Source organism: Tricharina praecox (genome assembly GCF_024521635.1).
Source record: "Tricharina praecox strain CBS 144465 chromosome Unknown BZA05scaffold_18, whole genome shotgun sequence".
NCBI classification, from domain to species: Eukaryota; Fungi; Ascomycota; class Pezizomycetes; order Pezizales; family Pyronemataceae; genus Tricharina; species Tricharina praecox.
This window is the reverse complement of record NW_026250420.1, coordinates 286,277-307,368: the sequence shown is the minus strand read 5'-3', so window position 1 is coordinate 307,368 and position 21,092 is coordinate 286,277. Positions and strand designations below refer to the sequence as shown.

At 54.4% G+C, this 21,092-nt stretch overlaps 1 protein-coding gene across 1 annotated transcript; it reads left to right on the top strand.

The window, feature by feature from the left end:
• The first annotated feature begins 2,352 nt into the window (after positions 1 to 2,352).
• BZA05DRAFT_88769 (nonribosomal peptide synthetase 2) lies at positions 2,353 to 20,493 on the top strand. Its single transcript, XM_051488753.1, has 8 exons — positions 2,353 to 2,952; positions 3,021 to 6,170; positions 6,228 to 9,547; positions 9,599 to 11,498; positions 11,554 to 13,913; positions 13,978 to 16,123; positions 16,176 to 20,009; positions 20,070 to 20,493. Exons 1-8 carry the CDS (start codon positions 2,620 to 2,622, stop codon positions 20,205 to 20,207), a joined length of 17,181 nt encoding a protein of 5,726 aa, XP_051337934.1. The 5' UTR covers positions 2,353 to 2,619; the 3' UTR covers positions 20,208 to 20,493.
• Positions 20,494 to 21,092: the final 599 nt, after the last annotated feature.

Genomic DNA, 21,092 nt, shown 5'->3' with positions numbered 1-21,092 from the left:
GGACCGTGGATATAGGACGAAAGGCAGGTATCTTATACCAGAAGCAAAGCAGAGCGTTTGCCTGCTCGTTTGCTTGCGGGCGCGGGCGCGGGCGTCGCCACGTATGTACGTGTCGGCTTCGAAGCTTTGTGATGTCGGCAGCACTCGGTATCATAGGTACATACTCCGATACTCGAATGCTCTGTCGAATACGTTCCTCGCCGTTGTCACCGCAAATGCCGTAATCACAAGCAAACCGCCAGCTTGTGCATAATCACGGTCGTCATCACTTCGCCTTACATGAGCCAGCCGCAAGCGTCGATCGAGCCCGGATGTCCCTGCATGTTTACATACCTCGAACAACGACTGGCCATCCACAACTCCCTCGAATCCTTCAATCACATCACAGCGATTGCCAAACACTGCTCCGTATCGTCCTCGTCCATTTACGTAGTTCGGGATAACTAATTGTCAATTGCCACAGCTCTACGAAACTATCGATACGAGGAGATGGGGTTGAGCAGATGCACGACATGCGGTCAGTTACCGCGGGTTGACGCCCGCACGCGGCAAAAAGAAATATACAGCACTAAGCCCTGAGCTCCAGGCACGAGGATGTGTAATGGGAGCTCTATGATTGGCCTGACGGGGTTTTTTTCCTTTGCGACAGAACACGGGGAGATCGGATGAAGATCAGATCCCACGGGGGGCTGTTTTCTTCGCGAAAGCTTAGGTTCAGGGCCTTGAGAAGAAGGTGGGGTTGAGCGATGCGCGCTGACGGCGGGATGTTTGGTTTCGAGGTGATCACGGAGGAGGTGCGAGCTGTCTGAGGCTGTGGCGGCGGTCTCGCAGTTTCGGTAGGTATCTGTATGCATACCGGTAGTTAAACTGATAACGGATTGGAAGAAGAGAATCCGTTCCTTCCTCTCCAGACGAAAATCGGATCGAATTACAGTAGAAAACAAGAAATTCGAAAATGTGGTGTCTCGCACCGGATCACTTCGCTGGTCACGTGGTATTACTACTCACCTCGGATTATCTAAGCACGAATAGCTCAACGAACTGCCAAGGCACGACACGGCGAGTGCGAGACAACAAGATGCCTTCTCAGACTCACCTAGGAATGCCCATTCACCGTAACGCTTGAGGCCTGACGGTAACTAAGGTATCGCGCAAAGTTGCAGAGGCTTGGAAGTTGGCCGTCATGACATTGTACGGCACACCGCCTACAGGAATAAGGTTGAACTGGGCATCTACCTACCACTCTGGTAGAACGTCAGGACGATAACAATATGGCTTTGTATTATAGCGGGATGGATTGCGAGTGTTTCCCCCATGTAATCCGTGCTCTAACAACAGAACCGGAGTCTCCCGCTTCTCAGCTTCCATTCGATCTCATTCCATATCATTTTCCAAAAGTGGTGGAGACTGGAGGAAACGAAGTACCGGTAGCTTAGAGAATGAACGGCCTGTCGCCGGACAGGGCGGACACTTAGCCACGCCATCAGCCGCACCGCCGCCGCCATCTGATCACCGCCACCGGCAGCAGCTACTGCCACCAGCCACGCTCGGCAGAAATATTGCCGTCGTGACTATTGCTTTTCAATCACATTGCGTGACAACACGTGATTACGGTCATTGCCGTCCGCATATCCTCAATCAGGGAAGTGTTGGCAGTTGCATAACGTAAACTGGCGTGCTTATCAGATGCGCCTTGTCTAATCGGATCAATCATGCATGGCATCGGCACTGGCGTGCCCCTGGCATCGACAACCTCATCTCTCATGCGCGCATCGGCAAGAAATTCCGCTCGCCCTTCTATGTACGATACATCACACTGGACCGGGTTTCGGTTCTATGTAATCCAATTCCGCAATCCCTCTCCTCCCCGTCAGAAATCAATCGAACGGACGGACGGACGGACGGACGTCATGACTTCACCGCAACTCTCGATGCCCGTGTCTATGTACGCGTCCCTGGAGAATCTTTTGTCTGCACATGGCGGGGATGGATGCAGCAGCACACAACAAGGATCACCACCTCCGACTCCACAGTCCAGAACGTCGCAAAAAGGAGGGGCTTTCCTTCCCTTTGCGGCGGTCTAGTGGTGGGGGTCTCTCCGCTACTAAACCCTACAGCGCCGTTACCTATTCGATCTGGCGCTCGCGTAATAGCATGCAGAATCACATCGAGACGAGACGAGACTCACCTTAAAGAAGCAGCCATACGCATTTGCATTTCCCACGCTCTCTCTCTCCCTCCTTCTCCACATCAAGAGATCAGCAGCACAGGTGCTACAATGTACCTTGGCGAAAACTTCGTAGTTTGACGGCGACCCTACTTCTTTCTACGTTCTCACCCGTTTGCAAAGTTTTGAAAGGGCTGCATCTGAGTGTGTGTGTACTAGTACTTGACTGCAACAGACATCGCCATTCAAAGCTCTGCTGTATTTCGACTCCGTATTAGGTTTTCCTCCACCCACTGTTTGCATACATACCTCGACACTGGAAAGGTCCGCATTCACTCTGCTTAACCGGCACAGCAAACTTCTCGGAACGACCGGCGATTCACATATCCCCAGAGCTGATCCGCTCGGAGCATCTGTTCAAAAAGATATCGATTATCCCATACACAATCACCATGGCGGACTCCAGCTACCTCGATTCAACGTTGTGGCGCTACACAGCATTTCCCAACCTTCACCATATCGTGGATCGCACACATCTGACCGGTCTCTCGGAGTGCAGCTTTGAGCTGCCGGCATCCGTCGTCGTAACAAGGGAGACCGTGATACTGGCGTGGGCGATCTTACTGCGTGGATACACACGATCAGATAATGTCGTGTTCGGGCTCGACGATGGCGGTGTGGTGGGCGTAGACTTCGACAAAGATAGAGTGGAAGAGTACGCCAACGGAGAGCATGCCGAAAGCAGAGGAGAAAAAATGACGGAGATATGTTTCACCTCGGATAAGGTACGATTGCTATGTTGAGTCGTTTGCACGAAGCGATAGCTTTACTGATAGCCGTGTTGCGCTTGAAGACACCGCCGAGACCCATTCAACTGTTCCTACAGGTGGATATTGAAGGCAAAAAAGCGTATCTAGCCGCAAGCGAGGACGCGGTCCCTCAGAAACACCTCCGGAACATCGTGAGCCAATTCTATCACATAGTAACCTGCGTCCCAACGGGACCTAATCAGCGAGTACCGCCATTTCCTACGGAGCCCATCCAAGTTCCGTATGTGAACTGTGGGGTTTCTCCAGACGACTGTCCGCCGTTGTCGGCCCTAAACACCCATCCCGTCCAACTCGACGGTCCCAGCTTGTTGCATGACTTGATACAGCACGAGCATTGTGGACTAGATGGGGGCAACGCGATCGAGTTTCTTAACGCGGATGGGACGAAGACGAAGTTGTCGTATGAGCGGCTTCATTCTCTATCGGATGGGCTCGCACGAAGGATAGCTGATGTCCTCGAGAGATCAACCGGGCGAAAGACAGTGCCGGTATTACTGCCACAATCACCAGAGCTCTATGTAGCGCTCCTCGCGATATTGAAAGCTGGTGCAGCATTCGTGCCGCTGCATCTGGATGCGCCGGAAGAGAGAATACGATTCGTGGTCGGCGACGTTGGAGCGGGTGCCATTATTACGACCGCGGACTTGGGCGGGATGTTTGACGGGCCGGGGATGCCTGAGTTGATCATCACGGACGATGGCTCGCTGGAATCTTCCAACGAAAATGTCCCGGTTTTCTCACCGGCGACGGTATCTCCCACAGACGCGGCATATATCATGTACACTTCCGGCTCGACTGGCAAACCCAAAGGCGTCACGATATCACACGCCGCCGCTTCCCAAAGCCTTCTCGCGCACGATCGCCATATCCCACCCTTCCAGCGCTTCCTCCAGTTCGCAGCCCCAACCTTCGATGTCTCAGTATTCGATACCTTCTTTCCATTGTTCCGCGGCTGCACTCTTATCGGCTGCGATCGTGCCCGCCTACTCGCCGATCTCCCGGCAGCCATAAACTCCCTCGCCGTCGACGCAGCCGAGCTCACGCCCACCGTTGCCGGCGGCCTCCTGATCAACCGCGCCGCCGTTCCGGGGCTGAAAGTCCTCCTGACCATCGGCGAGATGCTCACACGCCCGGTGATATCCTCATTCGGCGGCGGAGTGCTGCACGGAATGTACGGGCCTACCGAAGCCGCAATCCACTGCACCGTTGCCACCGATTTTGCCACTACGTCGAAGATCGGTGATATCGGTGTGCCGTTGGATACGGTGTCGGCGTTTGTCTTGGCCGCTGAGACTGAGGACGTCGAGGTCTTGCCGCTGGGATGGATGGGCGAGCTGGCGGTTGGGGGGTGGCAGCTCGCGGATGGTTACCTTAACCGCCCGGATCTCACGAGTGCGGCGTTTGTGAATTGCTCCAGGTGGGGCAGGTTGTACCGGACTGGCGATCGCGCTAGAATCCTGCCGTCCGGCAGGATCGAATGTTTGGGCCGGATCTCGGAGGGTCAGGTGAAGCTTCGTGGCCAACGGGTGGAGCTGGGCGAGGTCGAGGAGGTGATTCTGAAGTCGCCAGACATACAAATGGCTATTGCATCGGTTGTTGATGGAAGTTTGGTGGTGTATGTTTCTGCGCCAGGTGAAGGCGCGGATAAAATGGCGGTCAAGCAGGTCTGCCGTCAGTGGCTGCCGGGATTCATGATTCCTTCCGATGTGGTCATCTACGAGCACTTGCCGAGGCTGCCGAGTGGAAAGGTCGACCGGAAACGATTGGACAAAGAGTACTCTGAGCGAAGCTCTAAAAATTTGAATGATGAAGGGGAGGAGTCCTTGAGCGCGCCAGAGGAAGCCGTTGCTCGCACCGTGGAGATGCTACTGGGCCGACGTCCTCGAAGAGAAGATAGTCTAGTGTCCCTAGGCCTCGACTCAATGCAAGCAATCCGTCTCGCCTCGCGTCTTCGGGCTTCCGGGCTCGGGGTAGAAGTAGTGGACATTGTGAAACTGGATACAGTTACGGGTATCGCCTCCAGAGCTGTTCCTCTTAGTGGCTCGGACTCTTCCGTCCGCAGTGAGCGTTACGGCGCCGTCCACGAAGCCGGTCTCATTGAGGTACCGATTTCTCTGCGGGACGACGTCGAGGATATAATCCCGTGCACGTCATTGCAGGAGTCGATGATCGCGGAGACAGCAAAGAATGCAAGTGCATACTGCAACTGGATACTCCTTGAGCTGCTGTTTACCACGCCAGCGGTTGTCGTCGAGGCGGCGTTTAGGGCCATAGTCGAGCGGCATGAGATCCTGCGGACGGGGTTTGTTGGCATTAACGGTGGATTTGCCCAGGTGGTTTGGAAAACGGCGCGGAAGGGTCAGTTCGGATTGGCAGATGCCATGGAGTTGAATTGGGAGGTATCGCTCGGCGACTTATTGGAGCCGCCCTTCTCGGCTGCCTTGATGATCGGCGCGAATGGAGATAAGAAGCTGGGCATCCGAATCCATCATGCGCTGTACGATGGGTGGTCTTGGGATCACATCATGTCTGATTTCCAGCGACTTCTGGCGGGCCAGCAACTAGCACCGGGCCCTAGACCGCAGTACCGAAATGTCGTCGACTGGGAATTATCCCGCTCCGATGAATCTATTCGGTTAGCTCAACAGTTCTGGAAGTCCAAACTCGATGGCGCTAGCGAGACAAGATTGCCCAGCTTCCATGGCCACTCTTCTGTCCAACCCGGCGTCTCAGTTCAAGGGTTGAATTCTACTGTCTCTCTCTCACAACTTGAACACTCGGCTAGAAGCACTGGTGTCTCGGCACAAGCCTTTGTCCAAAGCGCCTGGGCATGTATCCTGAGCTCTTACGTCGGCAATGAAGACGTCGTTTTTGGTACCGTGACCTCGGGCAGGACCATCCCCGTCGACGGGATTGAGGACATCATCGGGCCGACGATACTTACACTTCCTATTAGAGTTAATACTACGCTCCGGAAGGATGTGCGAACACTACTGCGGGAGGTCCAGGAGTTCAATGTGGGTGTCATGGAGCATCCGGAACTGGGCCTCAGGGAGGTGAGGAAGGTGTGTGGATCTGATGGATGGTTTGATTCTTTGATCGCCTGGCAGCAAAATGCAACAGAGCGGCAGGGGGGCGGATTGAGGATGGTTGAGAGTAAGGATAAACTCGAGGTAGGCTTGGTGGTCTTTCTTAGGTCCAGGAATGATTGCTGACCGGTAATGATACAGTTTTCGTTGTTGATTGAAGTTGAGCCTACCGATAATAATATCCTGCTTCGGGCTACATACAAGGACGAGATCTTCCCGGCTGAGCAGGTTTCATTATTGCTACAGCAAATGGACTGCTTCATCCGCGGCATGGTTACGCACCCAGACCGATCAGTGAAGGCTCTTATCGCAGACCTACCGCTCAATGGCCGAGTTCTCTCCATCGCCAATCCTTACCCAACCTTAACCCCGCAGCCCTCGACGCGGACACTCAGCACAATGTTTGAAGAATCCACCGCACGCCACTCCTCAGCTCTTGCACTCGAGATGGTATCCGATATTCTTGACGGCCGGGCAACAACAAAGACGTTGACCTACTCTGAACTCAACTCGGCTGCAAATAAACTTGCGCGAGAATTGGTTCTTCGGGGGACCCTGCCGGATGAACTTGTAGCGATCTGTATGGAGAAATCTATCAACTGCTATTTTTCGATCCTGGCAACGGTGAAAGCTGGGGCTGGGTACCTTCCATTGACGCCAGAGACGCCAGTGGAGCGCGTCAGGCAGATTTTAAAAAATGCAGAGACGAAGATCCTTCTGGCGACCAGGGATGTTATCGAGAGGCTTGGGCCGATGGAAGGATTAAATATGGTTGATATCGATACCTTGAACCTATCAGCCCACAGTTCCGAGAACTTAGGGATCGAGACATCCTCGAAGACCCTAGCGTACGCAGTCTTTACCTCCGGCAGCACTGGAGTACCCAAGGGAGTGCTTGTGGAACACGAGCAAGCGGTCAGCAACCTCGACGTGCTCGCGGAAATTTACCCCACAGCAGTCGGTAAGCGCATGCTCCAATTCTGCAATATCGCCTTCGATGTTTCCGTCTTCGAGATATTCTTCGCATGGCACAGGGGAATGGTGCTTTGCTCCGCGACCAAGGACGTGTTGTTGCGTGACATGGAGACCGCCGTGAACGCTATGCAAGTGACCCACCTCTCCATGACACCCACCGTTGCCGCACTCCTGAAGCCAGATAATGTCCCGAGTGTCGAGTTTTTGGTTACATCGGGCGAGGCGGTGACGAAAAAGGTGTTCTACGAGTGGGCCGGCCGCGGCCTGTACCAGGGTTACGGACCAAGCGAAACAACGAACGTCTGCACTGCCAACCCGCGGGTTCAGAGGACCCACGACATCTCCAACATTGGCCCTCCGTTCGTTAACACTTCCACCTTCGTCGTTGCCGCGGACCAGGAAGATCTTCTGTTGCTTCCCCGCGGGGCAGTGGGAGAACTCGCATTCGGCGGTGAACAGGTGTGTCGTGGATACCTCAAGATGGAGGAGCTCACCGTGGCGAAGTTCGTCACCCATCCGGAGTTTGGGAGGGTTTATCGCAGCGGCGATATGGGAAGGTTGCTATCAAGCGACGAGATCGTGTTTGTGGCTAGAAAGGATGATCAAGTCAAGATTCGCGGGAATAGGATCGAGTTGGGGGAGATCAATTCGGTGCTCCTTAGGGATACGGATGCGATAAGTGATGCGGTCACATTAGTGGTCGCGAAGGATGGCGGGCCAATGCTGGTGGCGTTTGTTGTGCCGGATGAACACAAGAGGACTGAGTTTGAGGTTGTGGGCGGCGACAAGGTTAAAGGTACCATCACGACGCTCTTTCAGCGCCTCGTGGCGTTTGTGCCCGCGTACATGGTTCCTACCGCCATTGTATCGGTGTCGACAATCCCTATGACGGTTCAGGGGAAGACGGACAAGAAGCTTCTTGAGCGAACGTTTATGGAGCTGGATGGGGCGCTGCTGGATACGTTTTCGGCCAGTGGCGGTGATGCCACGGGTGATTGGACCGAAGCTGAACGCGCTATTGCGGACATCATTGCCCAGGTCTCCCATGCGGAGATCAACACCGTCGGCCGGCATACCTCAATATTCACTCTGGGGCTGGATTCGATCTCTGCGATAACTTTGTCCAGAAAATTTCAAAGTGCCGGGTTCGAACGACTGGATGTCACCAAGATCATGATGAACCACACCGTTTCTGCGTTGGCGAGGGTCCTGGGACAAGAGCAGGGACGGCGCGATGTCCCCAATAGTGAGCACTCGGGCGCCGCGGCTCTAGAGGAATTCTCCACTTCGGTACGAGAAGAGGTGCTGGGCCAGCTGTCCTATCCTACAGACCAGATCGTCAAAATCCTCCCTTGCACTCCACTGCAGGAATCAACACTGAGTATCAAGAAGGACGCGGATCCACGAGACTACTATAACCACACCGTTCTGAGCCTAAACGCCGATCCGAGGAGATTGGAGGAGGCGTGGAACATTGTGGCGGAAGCACACGAGATACTAAGGACTTGCTTTGCACTGACGATTCACCACAAACATGCATTCGCGCAGATTGTGGTCAGGGAGCACCCAGTTGCGTGGTCGGAACGCAGTTATTCCTCGGATGATGATGTTGCGATCGCGATCGAAGACCATATTTCTGCCGTGGGAGAGTCGCTGGATCTCACAAGGCCGCCATATACGTTTGGCGTGTTCAAATCTCCTACCAAATCCACGCTGGTGATGTCATTTCACCACTCACTCTATGATGGCTTCGCGATGGAACTATTGCTAGAGGACGTTCAGCGCGCTTACGCTAGGGCAGAACTGCCCGTGAGGGCACCCTTCGACTCATATCTGCAATACATGGAGAGCTTGGATCTCCTCCGCGCAGACGAATTCTGGAAGAAACAGCTGTCGGGCCTGCTGCCCAGTTCGTTTCCGGACCTGACTGGCGCGTCCAATTCTGCGCGGAAACAGCTCGAGGGGATGGCATCGCGGCGGGTTTCGTGTTCCCGGGATTTGGCGACGATCAACAGTGCTTGCAGAGGCTTCTCCGCCTCCTTGCTATCCCTGGGTCAAAGCACATGGGCGCGCTTGCTCGCGGCGTACACTGGTGACGCAGATATCTGCTTCGGCACTGTGGTCAGCGGTCGCACGATCCCCGTGGATGGCGTCGAATCGATTGTCGCTCCGTGCTTCAATACGGTGCCGGTGAGAGTGCAGGTCACTGGAGGCGCCACTACGAGAGAGGTTATGATGGAGCTACAGGATGGGAATGCGAATTCCATGGCGTTCCAATTGACACCGTTGAGAAGGATCATGAACGCCCTGGGAACGGAGGGGGGACGGTTGTTTGATACGCTGTTTATTCTGCAGCGGGGGCGGGAGAGCATTGCGGACATGTGGGAAGTGGTCGAGGAGAGGGGGAAGATGGATTTTTCCATCGTGGCCGAGTTGGCGCCCAGTCCGGCGAAGAATGAGTTGGAGATTATCATGCACTACCGCCGGTATGTTCGAACCCGGCCCTCTGCTGAATGAGGCGGTACTGACACAGGGAGCGATATGATACTCGACGAACATATCGACGTACTACTACAGCAATTTGATCAGACCATGATATCCGCCCTGGACAATGCGGAGAGCAAGGCACTGGACTTTTCGTTCCTTCCTGCCTCCATTATCTCGCAAGCAAACCTTCGACCGAATGTTCTCCAGTCAGCAGGAGGTGGTCTGCTCCATTCGGAATTTGAGCGTAACGCCCAAGAGCAGCCGGATCGCATTGCACTGCAATATCTAGAAGATGGTGGTTCCCTCACTAGCCTTACGTTCGGGCAACTCAACGATCGGGCAAATTTCATTGCGAACCACATTCTTTCACTCGACGTTTCCCGAGAGGAAGCAATTCCGCTAAGCATTCCCAAATCCCCTTTGTACTACATCTGTGTTTTGGCTGTGCTGAAAGCAGGCTGTGCGTTTACCCCTATTGACCACAGTTTGCCGGTGAAGAGGCGGGAGTTCATGATTACCGAACTGCAGGCGAGAATCGTCCTTGGTGTGGCCAACGATCTCGTGGGCGTCCAGATCGTCGATGTTGAACAGCTTCTATCCAGCTACGATGCCTCTATTGGCACTTCCAATCCCGTCATACCGGATTTGACGCCCCGTTCCCTTGCCTACCGAATCTACACCTCCGGCTCAACCGGCTTGCCAAAAGCCGTCTCAATCGAACACCATAATGCAGTTCAGACATTCCTCGCCTCAAAGCATCTCATCCGCTGGGAGCCCTCATCACGGCTGCTCCAGTTCGCCGCCACAACATTCGATATGTGCTACTACGACATTTTCATGGCGTGGAGCTACGGGTTCACGCTGTGCTCTGCAGCACCAAAGTATCTTCTTGGCGAGTTAGCGGCGACCATACAGCGACTGCAGATAACGATGTTGGATTTGACACCGACGGTGGCGTGCACGCTTTCCGCGGGTGATCTCCCCGATGTGGAGCTTCTCTACTGCATCGGCGAAGCCATGCCCCAGAAATTGGCGGATGAGTGGGAAGGCCGCTGCGTCAACTCGTATGGCCCCACCGAGGCGGCGATGTGCTGTACCATAACCCCGGTGTCGCGCAAAATCAAAGCGAGCAATATTGGGCGACCGTTCGAGACAACGATGTTCGTAGTTCTACACCGTAGCGGAACGGGGACGATCCCGCTCTTTGGCAGCGGCGAGCTCTGTATAGGCGGCCCCCAGGTTGCTAGGGAGTATCACAACAATCCCTCGCTCACTAGCACTCGGTTTATCAACTTCCGCGGAGAGACACTCTACCGCACCGGAGACATCGTCCGCCAGCTTGCCGACGGCACTTTCGAGTTTATCGGCCGCGCGGACGATCAAATTAAGATCCGCGGGCTCCGTGTGGAGCTGGACGAGATCAATGCGGTCTTGGGCCGCCACGAGAGCGTCAAGGATGTTGCTACGCTCGTGCTGAGGCACGGTGCGGAGGGCAAGGAGCAGTTGGTAGCGTTTCTTGCGATGGGCGGGAGGAAGCAGCACGGCAGCGCCCCGCCGGTGGTGCAGGCGGCCTGCGAAGAGCTGGTCGCTGAGGTACGGAAGTACGCGCAGTCGATGCTGCCCCGCTACATGATCCCCACCGTCATCCTGGTCGTCGCCCACATCCCGCTCTCGGCCGCGGGGAAGATCGATAAGCGAGCGCTGGGGGAGCTGTTTCATGCGCAAGACATCGCAGCGTTTTCGCACTCGCATGATCGGGAGAGTGAGGTTTGGTCGGAGAAGGAATTGAAGATCCGGATGGTGTTGGCACACATCTCTAAGGTACCCGAGGAGCAGATCGGTAAGGCCACGACGATATATGAAATCGGCCTGGATAGCATCAGCACCGCGCAGGTTGCGAGGGGACTTGCGAGGGCGGGTTTGAAGGTTGAAGTGTTGGATATTCTGGAGGTTGGTTTCCCGGTGGGAGTATGAGGGGGGGGTTTTGCTGATGCGAGTGTGATAGCGTCCTTCGATTGAGCTACTGGCCGATGTGGTCTTGGATAAGACTGGAGAAACCGAAATCAATAAGAAATCCGGCCTCGTTCATGATTTCCAGAGCAAATTCCTACCGATTATCTTAGCCGAACGAAGTCTCGATACTGCTACCGTAGCCGGCGTCTTTCCATGCACAGCAGTGCAGGAGGGCATGCTCTCGCAATTCCTTAGGTCACATGGCGAGCTATACTTCAACCATACCCTGATGAAGCTCCCCATCGACTGCGATGAGAAAAAGCTCAGGGCTGCTTGGAACTCGGTTTTCATGGCTTGCGATATCCTCCGTTCTGGGTTTGTGGAGGTCGATGATGATGTGCATACCTTTGCTGCCGTTACGTACCAACGAGGGAGCATTGAGTTGCCGTGGCATAGCGTCGAGAGCGTGGCTGATGTGCATGTCTTCGTTGAGAAGGAGAAGAAGGCTGCCGGAGAAGCGGTGGTGAAGAGCCTTCAACTTCCACCCTGGCAGTTGCTATTCTTCAATTCGGTCTCGGCCGGAAGCTACCTCCTTTTCTCGGGCCACCATGCGCTTTATGATGCAACCTCCCTTCAGATCATATTCGGGAATGTATCAGCAGGCTACAATGGCAGCGAGGTGTCTGAGAATCTACATTTCCTTCCCACCCTGGAAACTATACTCGCCCATTCCCTTGACCCATCGACAGTCGAAAAGGATCGCATTTTCTGGCAGAAACAACTAGAGGGGAGCAGTATTACCCGTCTTCCCAATCTATGCCCCCTTCGGAACACGGCTACAACCTATCACATCAGAGAACTTTCCATTTCCACGAAATTATCCTCCCTCGAGGCTACCTGCCAGACTCTCGGCATAACGCTTCACTCCGCCGGGCAAGCAGCATGGGCACGGGTACTATCCGCCTACACCGGCGAAGCCGCACCCACGGTCGGCGTGGTTCTCTCTGGCCGTACCGGTCTGTCCGCTGATGGCGCCGTCTTCCCTTGCCTGGTCACAATCCCATCACTCTGCAACCTGCAAGACAAGAGCAACCTCCAACTAGCACGCGAAATTCAGGCGTTCAACATGCGGTCACTGAAGCATCAATACGCCCCGCTCAAATCGCTACAGCGATGGCTTGAGCACCCAGAGGAGAGCTTCTTCGACTCCATCTTTGTGTACCAAAAGACCGAGGAGGATGAGAATGAGTTGCCATGGGAAGTTGTCGCCGAGGATGCGGCGGTGGATTATACTTTTTCCCTTGAGATCGAGCCGAAGTTGAAGGAGGACCACTTGCTCATACGGGCGACTGCAAGGGATTCACATATCCCGATGCAACAAACAAAGTTGTTGATAAGGCAGTTTGAAGAGGTACTGTTGGATCTTCTGAGAAATCCTGAAGGCTCATCTACGGATCATTCGTACATGTCGACCGAGTTGCTTTCCATCACCCCCGCCAAGGTTGCGGAAATCCCGGGTGAGGTATCACTCCTCCATGACTTTGTCCAGCGCTGGGCATCCGACCATCCTAACGATCCAGCACTGGAATTCGTAACCTCAATCGACGACTCCTCCATCGCAAAGCAAACATGGACATACAGCGAGTTCGACTGTCAAGGGAATAAAATTGCCAACCTCATCGTCTCCATGGGCATAGCTGCAGGATCCATCATCGGAATCTGCTTCGACAAGTCTCCTGCGGCGTCATTCGCAATCCTGGGAATCTTGAAAGCGGGTTGTGCGTATGTCGCCATAGACCCTACTGCTCCAATAGATCGGAAGGCGTACATAGTGAAGGACTCGAACGCGGCGGCGGTATTCACCCTGGACATCTACCGCTCCGAGCTACAAAATGCCATGGGGGTTCCAGTTGTCTCTGCCGATAGTGATTCCCGCATAGCGGCGATATCTTCTTCCGCTCCCTTGGTTTCCGAGGTCACTGGGGAGAGCTTATGTTACTGCCTTTACACCTCCGGCACGACGGGCCTTCCCAAGGGCTGTCTCCTCACACACACAAACGCGGTACAGGCTATGTACGCCTTTCAGCGTCTCTTCACACCACATTGGGACAGCTCTTCGCGATGGCTACAGTTTGCAAGCTTCCATTTCGACGTGAGTGTGCTGGAGCAGTTCTGGAGCTGGAGCGTGGGGATATGTGTGGTATCGGCGCCAAGAGATGTGATCTTTCAGGATCTACCGGGGACGATAAAGAGGTTGCGGATTACGCATTTGGATTTGACCCCCAGTCTGGCGGGGCTGCTCAGGCCGGAGGAGTGTCCGGAGCTCTGTAGGGGCGTGTTTATCACTGGGGGTGAGGCGTTGAAGCAGGATATTCTGGATGTGTGGGGTGAGACTGGCGTGATTTACAATGGGTATGTATCTCTCTCCCCCTCTTAAGTGTCCTGCGAGAGATATTTATTGACGGAATCGATGCAGCTACGGCCCCACGGAAGTAACAATCGGAATGACCATGTACCCTCGCGTCCCGGCGAATGGCAAGCCCTCCAACATCGGTCCGCAGTTCGACAACGTCGGCACATATGTCCTCCAGCCAGGCACATTTACTCCTGTACCCCGCGGTGCCGTCGGTGAGCTGTGTGCATCCGGCAAACTCGTCGGCCGCGGCTACCTCAACTGCCCGGAGCTCACAGAGAAGGCCTTCCCGATGCTCGGTGGCGAGAAGATATACCGCACTGGAGACTTGGTGCGGATTCTGCATGATGGCTGCTTCGATTTTCAGGGGAGGAAAGATGATCAGGTGAAGCTGAGAGGCCAGAGATTGGAGATTGGGGAGATCAATGAGGTCGTCAAGAAGGCGGATCAGTCGGTCGAGGTAGTGGCGACACTCGTGCTGAAGCATCCGAAGCAGCAGAAGGATCAGCTGGTTTCGTTCTTTATTGTACGAGGGCAGGATGGGGCAACTGTGAAGCCAATGATCTGTTACGACGGAGACAGGGCCGCCTTGATCTCGACGCTAGTGGATGCCTGCAGGAAGAAGCTACCCACTTATATGGTCCCCACACACTTTCTGCCGCTGTCGCACATGCCGCTGTCAATCAACAACAAGGTAGACAACAAAGCCCTCAAGGCACTCTACCTAGACACCACACTCGAGACGCTGCAGCAGCTTGCCCGGAGGGGTGAAGATGCTAATGACAATGCATGGACGGACTCGGAGCGACGATTGCGCACAGTGCTGGCCGAGATGACAAAATTGGAGACATCGGAGATCAAGCGCTCATCCACCGTGTTCGAGCTTGGGTTAGACTCTGTCTCTGTCGTGGGACTCGCTCGACGCCTCAAAAGGAACGGATTTGCAGCTGCCACGCCGTCGCTAATAATGCAGAATCCATCCGTCTCTCAAATTGCCGGTGCACTATCTCAGGCCGGTGGTGCTGGGGCAGATGGTGAATTCGCTAGGCTCGAGGCAACTAAACAACGGATCGCTGCATTCGCGAACAAAAATTCGTTTGGCATCACTGAGCGGCTGAAGCTGCAGTCAGAGGACATTGAACGTGTCATGCCCTGTACGCCCCTCCAGGAGGGGATGATTGCGAGGTTCCTGGATTCAGGGACGTCGCTTTACTATAATTCGTTTCCTATGGTGCTGGGCGCGCAAACGGACTTGGGGAAGCTCCATGAAGCGTGGAAGGCCGTTGTCAAGACCACCGATATCCTGCGGACCTGCTTCTGTGAGACTCCCGATGGGTACGCCCAGATCGTCCTCAAGCAGCCGTCGCTCAACTGGGAAGAAACTACCATCCAGACGGAAGATTTCCAGGATGCGGCGAGTAACGGCCTCATGATGAGCTTTGCGCGGAACAGGACTCTCTACTTGCCTCCGTTCTCGATTCAGTGTATCCGCACTCCCACGAGATGTGTCATCTCCCTCAATATCTTCCACGCACTCTACGATGGAAACAGTCTTCCGCTGATCCTGGAGGATGTTCGGAGCTTGTATCTCGGAACATTCACTCCGAGATCATCACAGTTCACGGATGTAATCGCACATATACTGAGCATCGATCTTGGAACTGCTCGAGAGTTCTGGAAGGAGCATGTTAAGCCCTCGAAACCACTGGACCTCGATCAACTCCGAGGCAAGGTGGGTAAGCAGACGTCAATGGACCACACAGAGGAGTTGACACTCAATCTCGGCACCGATGGACTAGATAAGCTGTGTGGACAGATTCAATGCACACCCCAGTCGATCTTCCAAGCCGCCTGGGCCTCCGCGCTGTCGCCATATTGCGGGCCAGCCGTTACCCTGGGTCTCGTGGTTTCGGGCCGCAGCCTCCCGCTCGACAACATCGAGGGCGTGATCGGGCCTACGTTCAATACTATCCCGGCGACTTTCGATGTCGCGGGTGCAACCTCGTGGAATGCTCTCATAGGCGCCATTCATAGGTTCAATTCGACATCTATGCCGTACCATCACACGCCGTTGAGGTTGATACAGAAGTGGATGAGGAGAACTAAGGAACCGCTGTTCGAGACGCTGTTTGTGTACCAGAAGGATACTGGCAGCGACGAGGAGGAGGAGGAGCTCTGGGAGATTGTACCGGGAAAGACAATGGCGGATGTAAGTGCCCGTTCTCGGGATTGGAGATGTGAATTTGGCTAATAAAGGATAGTATCTACTGGCCCTGGAAGCAGTCCAGAGTGCCAAAGGAATAGTTAAGTTGACAGTAGTTGCCAAAGCGGAGTTGGCTCAGGAAAATGTGGTGGGGCTTCTGCAGAGCGTTGCCGAAAACCTTCGGAACATACTAGCAGACCCTGAACGGAACCCATTGACTACTACTCCATCTCCAAATGGAACACAAGAAGACGCCGACCATGTGGGTCACAGCGGACCAGATTCCGGGGAAGAGATTTTTGAGTGGAGCGCACAAGCAAAAGTCATGCGCAAAATCATCAGCGGGCTAGCAGAAGTTGCCGAGTCCGAGGTTTCCGCCGATTCGTCTATTCTCGAGCTCGGTCTCGACAGTATCGAAGCCATCAAGCTGTCCTCGCGACTCCGTCAGGAAGGGATCGAGATATCCGTTAGCAACATTATGCGCAATGCAACAATCAGGAAGATGCTCAAGAGTCTTGATGATGTTGCTGCAGCTGGTCCTTCCGCAAGCACGAATACGCTTGCAGAGTTTGAGCGCGCCGTGAGGCGGAAGATGCCAGGCCTCGGTGCCGGTTCTGTCGTGTACCCTACAACACCATTACAGGAAGCGATGATCGCCGAGACGCTGGCTTCGGGATATACTCGCTACTTCAATCATGATGTTCTGAAGCTCGAGGAATGGGTGGATATCAACCGTCTCGAGGCTGCCTGGTCGGCTGCAACAAAGAGCAATGACATACTGCGCACATCCTTCATTTCCACGGAAGGCTCAGATGTTCGTCAAGCCTACGCCCAGGTTGTCCACGCATCTGCAGATTTCTCTTGTCATTGGGAGGAGCTTCGAGTGCCGACTGAAGACTGCGTGCAAAAAGCAATCGATGCCACCATGGACCGAGTGACGGGCAGTGCAGACTTGCTAGCTGAACCTCCAGTCTATGTCACCATTCTGAAAGCGCCGGAATCTGCGCACATGGTGCTCTCGATGTCGCACGCACTGTATGACGGCTGGTCCGTTGGACTTCTCCACGAAGACCTAAGACGGGCGTACTTTCACGCCGATATCTCTCGACCTTCCCCGCGATTGATGATTGAAAAGATCGTTGACACGAATCTCGAGGAGTCAAAGCGATTCTGGAGCCAAAAGCTATATGGCGCAATCCCCTCATCTTTGCCGACCTCGGCGTTCTCGCCAACCGCACAGACAAAGCGTGCAGAAAAGATCTCTTCCGTTTCCTTGACCGAAGCCCGCGCCTTCTGTAAGCAAATCGGAGCCACCCTACAAGCACTCGGTCAGACATGCTGGGCACTCATGCTAGCCTACTATCTCGGCGAGACAGACGTGGTCTTTGGGAGTGTGCTCTCCGGCCGAGACTATGATGGTGCAGATGAGGTCATGTTTCCGGCTATGAACACGGCGCCTGTACGCACGATCCTTCACGGCTCGTATGCAGACTTGCTGGCATATGTGCAAGAGAATGGAGCGGAGACGCTGAGACACCAACATACCCCGCTAAGGGAGATTCAGCGGCTGGTTAGGGGTGAAGGGGCGAGGCTGTTTGATACTCTCTTTTTGTCTCAGCGGTCGCAGGAGTCCGGTGATGGCGGGGAGAGCCTGTATAGGTCTGTTGGAGGGTCATCCGACGTCGAATACAACATCGCAGTGGAGATGGAGCGCAGCGGCGACACCATCACGTGGCGCAGTGCGTGCAAGTCCGTGTCCGAGGAGGGAAGTTATCTCCTTGAGCTCCTGGACTCCCTACTCGCGCACGTCGTCCAAAATCCAGAGCATCCGGTGATCACCTATGCCGAAAACGGCCTGGTCTTTGGAAACCTCCCGGTTGTGCCGCGACGATCACAGCCAGTGTTGAATGGAATGAGGGTTGATCTGGATGAGGTTGCCGATTCCCTTAGGGATGCGTCTTCGGAGGTGGATGAGTGCGCGGTTATTGTGGCTAGTGACGCAGGAAGGGATGTGCTTGTGGCTTTTCTGGCTGGTAGCCAAGCTGCCAGCGCGATTCCGAAGGTGATTTCTGCTGCGAATAAGGTACTACCTTACTGGTCTGTTCCTTCATATGCCGTCGCCACCGATAGCATACCTTTTGCCGGCCCCAAGGTCGACAGAGAAGCGTTGCACGTCAGGTTCGAGGCCTTGGCAAACAGGCAGCAGTACGCAATCGAACAGCAGACCGGCGAATGGTCCCTTCTGGAACGCAAAATCCGGACTGTTCTCTCGAAAGTCTCCGGTCTTCCCGAGGATGAAATACAGCGCACACAGACAATATTCCATCTCGGTCTCGACTCAATCAGTGCCATCCGGCTGGCATCGGACTTGCGCAAGGAAAATATCCGCTTGAACGTCGCCGACATCCTCCGGGAAGCTACCATCGAACGTATGGCAACTTCCCTTTCAGAAGTGAAAACCAATGGAACAGCTGCCGCGCCGTCAATTGACTCTACGGCTGTTATCAGAAAGTCTCTAGCGGAACTTGACATGTTTAAATGTCTCCACGATATCCCGCCAGCTCAAATTGAGGCGGTCTATCCCGCCACAGCTGGACAGCTTTACATGCTGGAGGCATGGGAAAGTTCCAATCGTACCATCTTCATGCCGACATTTACCTTCAGGACTGCGCGGATAAACCACTCGCAGATACGGCACGCCTGGAAGGTACTGGTGGAACAGGAAGCGATTCTTCGCACGATATTCCGCCCCACCGGAAACGAGGAAGTACCCTTCGTCCAGGTTGTACTTAGGGCACCTCCGCCAGACTTTGATTGGTCAGAGACGTCACAGCCACTGGATCCCGTGTTCTTGCGTTTCATCAAAGCACGTGAGCAGAAGAAAGTCCCCGACATGAACCTGCCGGCGGTGAGACTTTACTACAACAACACGCCTACGGAAACGATTCTGTTCTTGACGATTCACCACGCACTCTACGACGGAGTCAGTCTCCCGATGCTTCTCACACGGCTGGGTTCGCTACTGAAACAGCGTCCTGGGGAAACACGCATGCAGACGCCGGAACCGGAGGGCCCCAAGTTTCTGCAGTACGTCGCCCTGACCCAAATCCAGAACACCAACAAGCAGCGCGAGTTCTGGACCGAGTATCTCCACGGTGCGAAATCGACATTAGTGCAGAAGCGCCGCACCGCGCAGACAACCAGCCGCTCATCGGTCTACCGCCCCGGCGCAATCCGCAACGCCTCCAGCGTGGAGCTCTACTGTCGTAAAGAGGGCATTTCCGTCCACGCCGTGTTTCTTGCCGCATTCGCACGGGTCTTGTCCCAGCGCATAGGCGCAGCCGACGAAATCATAATCGGAGTTTATTTCGCGAACCGGAACATTTTCGGCCCCGAGCTTTCGGGCATGGCGTCGCCAACTCTCAATATCGTTCCCCTCCGAGTTCGTGGACTTGCGACGTCGAGCCTCACCGACCTGGTGAGAAATATCCAAATGGACCTCATCGCTATCGGGAACGTGCAAAATGCAGTTGTGGATCTGAAGCGCATACAGAGGTGGACGGGCGTGGAGGTGGATGTGTTTTTCAACTTTTTGAAGACGCACGATCACGAGGGAATGAGCAGTGCTTCCGCAGGAGGGGGAGGAGTTGTGCTCGAGGAGCTAGAGATCGAGGAGGAGGAAGAGGAAGTGGGAAGTGAGGTGCAGATAAGGGGGCGCCCGGGAGCGGTGATGAGAATGTATCAGTCCTTCCTGCACGACTTTCTGGGGCGATTCTTTGCGGCGGCGGTGGCGCTGAAGGTGGTGAGGTACTGGTGGTGGGTTTTGGGACTACGGTCCAAGCTGCGGAGGAGGAGGAGCATGACGAGTAGCAGCGTTTCCACAAACATCAGGGTATGTTATATCCTCCCACTTCCCCACATCCGCCGTAGGTTGGAGGCTGACAAACAGAAGACGAATCTGGACTTTGAAGTCGCAGTTCGCAACGGCAGTGTCGACGTGGGTGCATTTTCTTGCGTAGCGGGTGCATGCGATGGCTTGGTGGAGGAAGTTGTGGGTGTGGTGCGAGGACTTGGCAGGGCTATTCGGTGATTTGTTTTCGGTTTTCTATTTGTTCTTGCATTTTTGTTTCGGAGGTTTGGATTGGGGGATGAACTGTGCCTACAGGCTACCATGGACTAGCATGGGATGTCACTCGATCAATCGCATAATGGAGTCGATTGATCATGATGAATAGGCCCTGCTCGTCATTCTTGCACGCCGTGCGTCTACATACCTTTTCGTTTGTGCAGCTACTGGCTAGTGGGTTCTTCCGTGCCATTAATAGTAGACTCAGGACCCAGGAGCGGCAGATGCAGCTCATCGAGCAATAATGGTCAGTCCACTTGTGAAAACGAACGGACTCGAGGTCCTCGAGTGACGAGGCGGAATTATCTCCCGCTCCTACTCCTACAAGTTACAACCTTCGAATACATTCCCAGTTCTTTTTTTTCTTTCTTTTTTTTTCTTTCACTTTTTCTTTCCCGTCCAGTCCATCGCATCGGATCGTCATCTTTTTTGCATTTTACTCTACCGGAGTCGTACTACCTACATACTCTACCTACCTCATCCATGGAGGGGGGAACGGAGAGGGGCTGGGAACCGTACCGTACCTTTCTCCTGCCTGCCACCCAAAGTGTCTATGTATGTAGGTACGTACCAAGTAGATACTTAGTACTATATCTAGTATACTACTAGGAATATCCACTACATATATCTACTGCATATATCTACTGCATATATCCACTGCATGGGATATCCACTGCATGGGATCATTGGGATCAGGAGAAAGACAAAAATGCAGATTCCGATGATTCGGTACACCACTAGCTATACGCACACGCACGCACGAGTTCAGCTCCCCCCCCCCCCCCCGGCCTCGACCAGAGCATGGGAATGGGAATGGAATTGGAAGGAGAAGGAGAACCCAGTGCAATG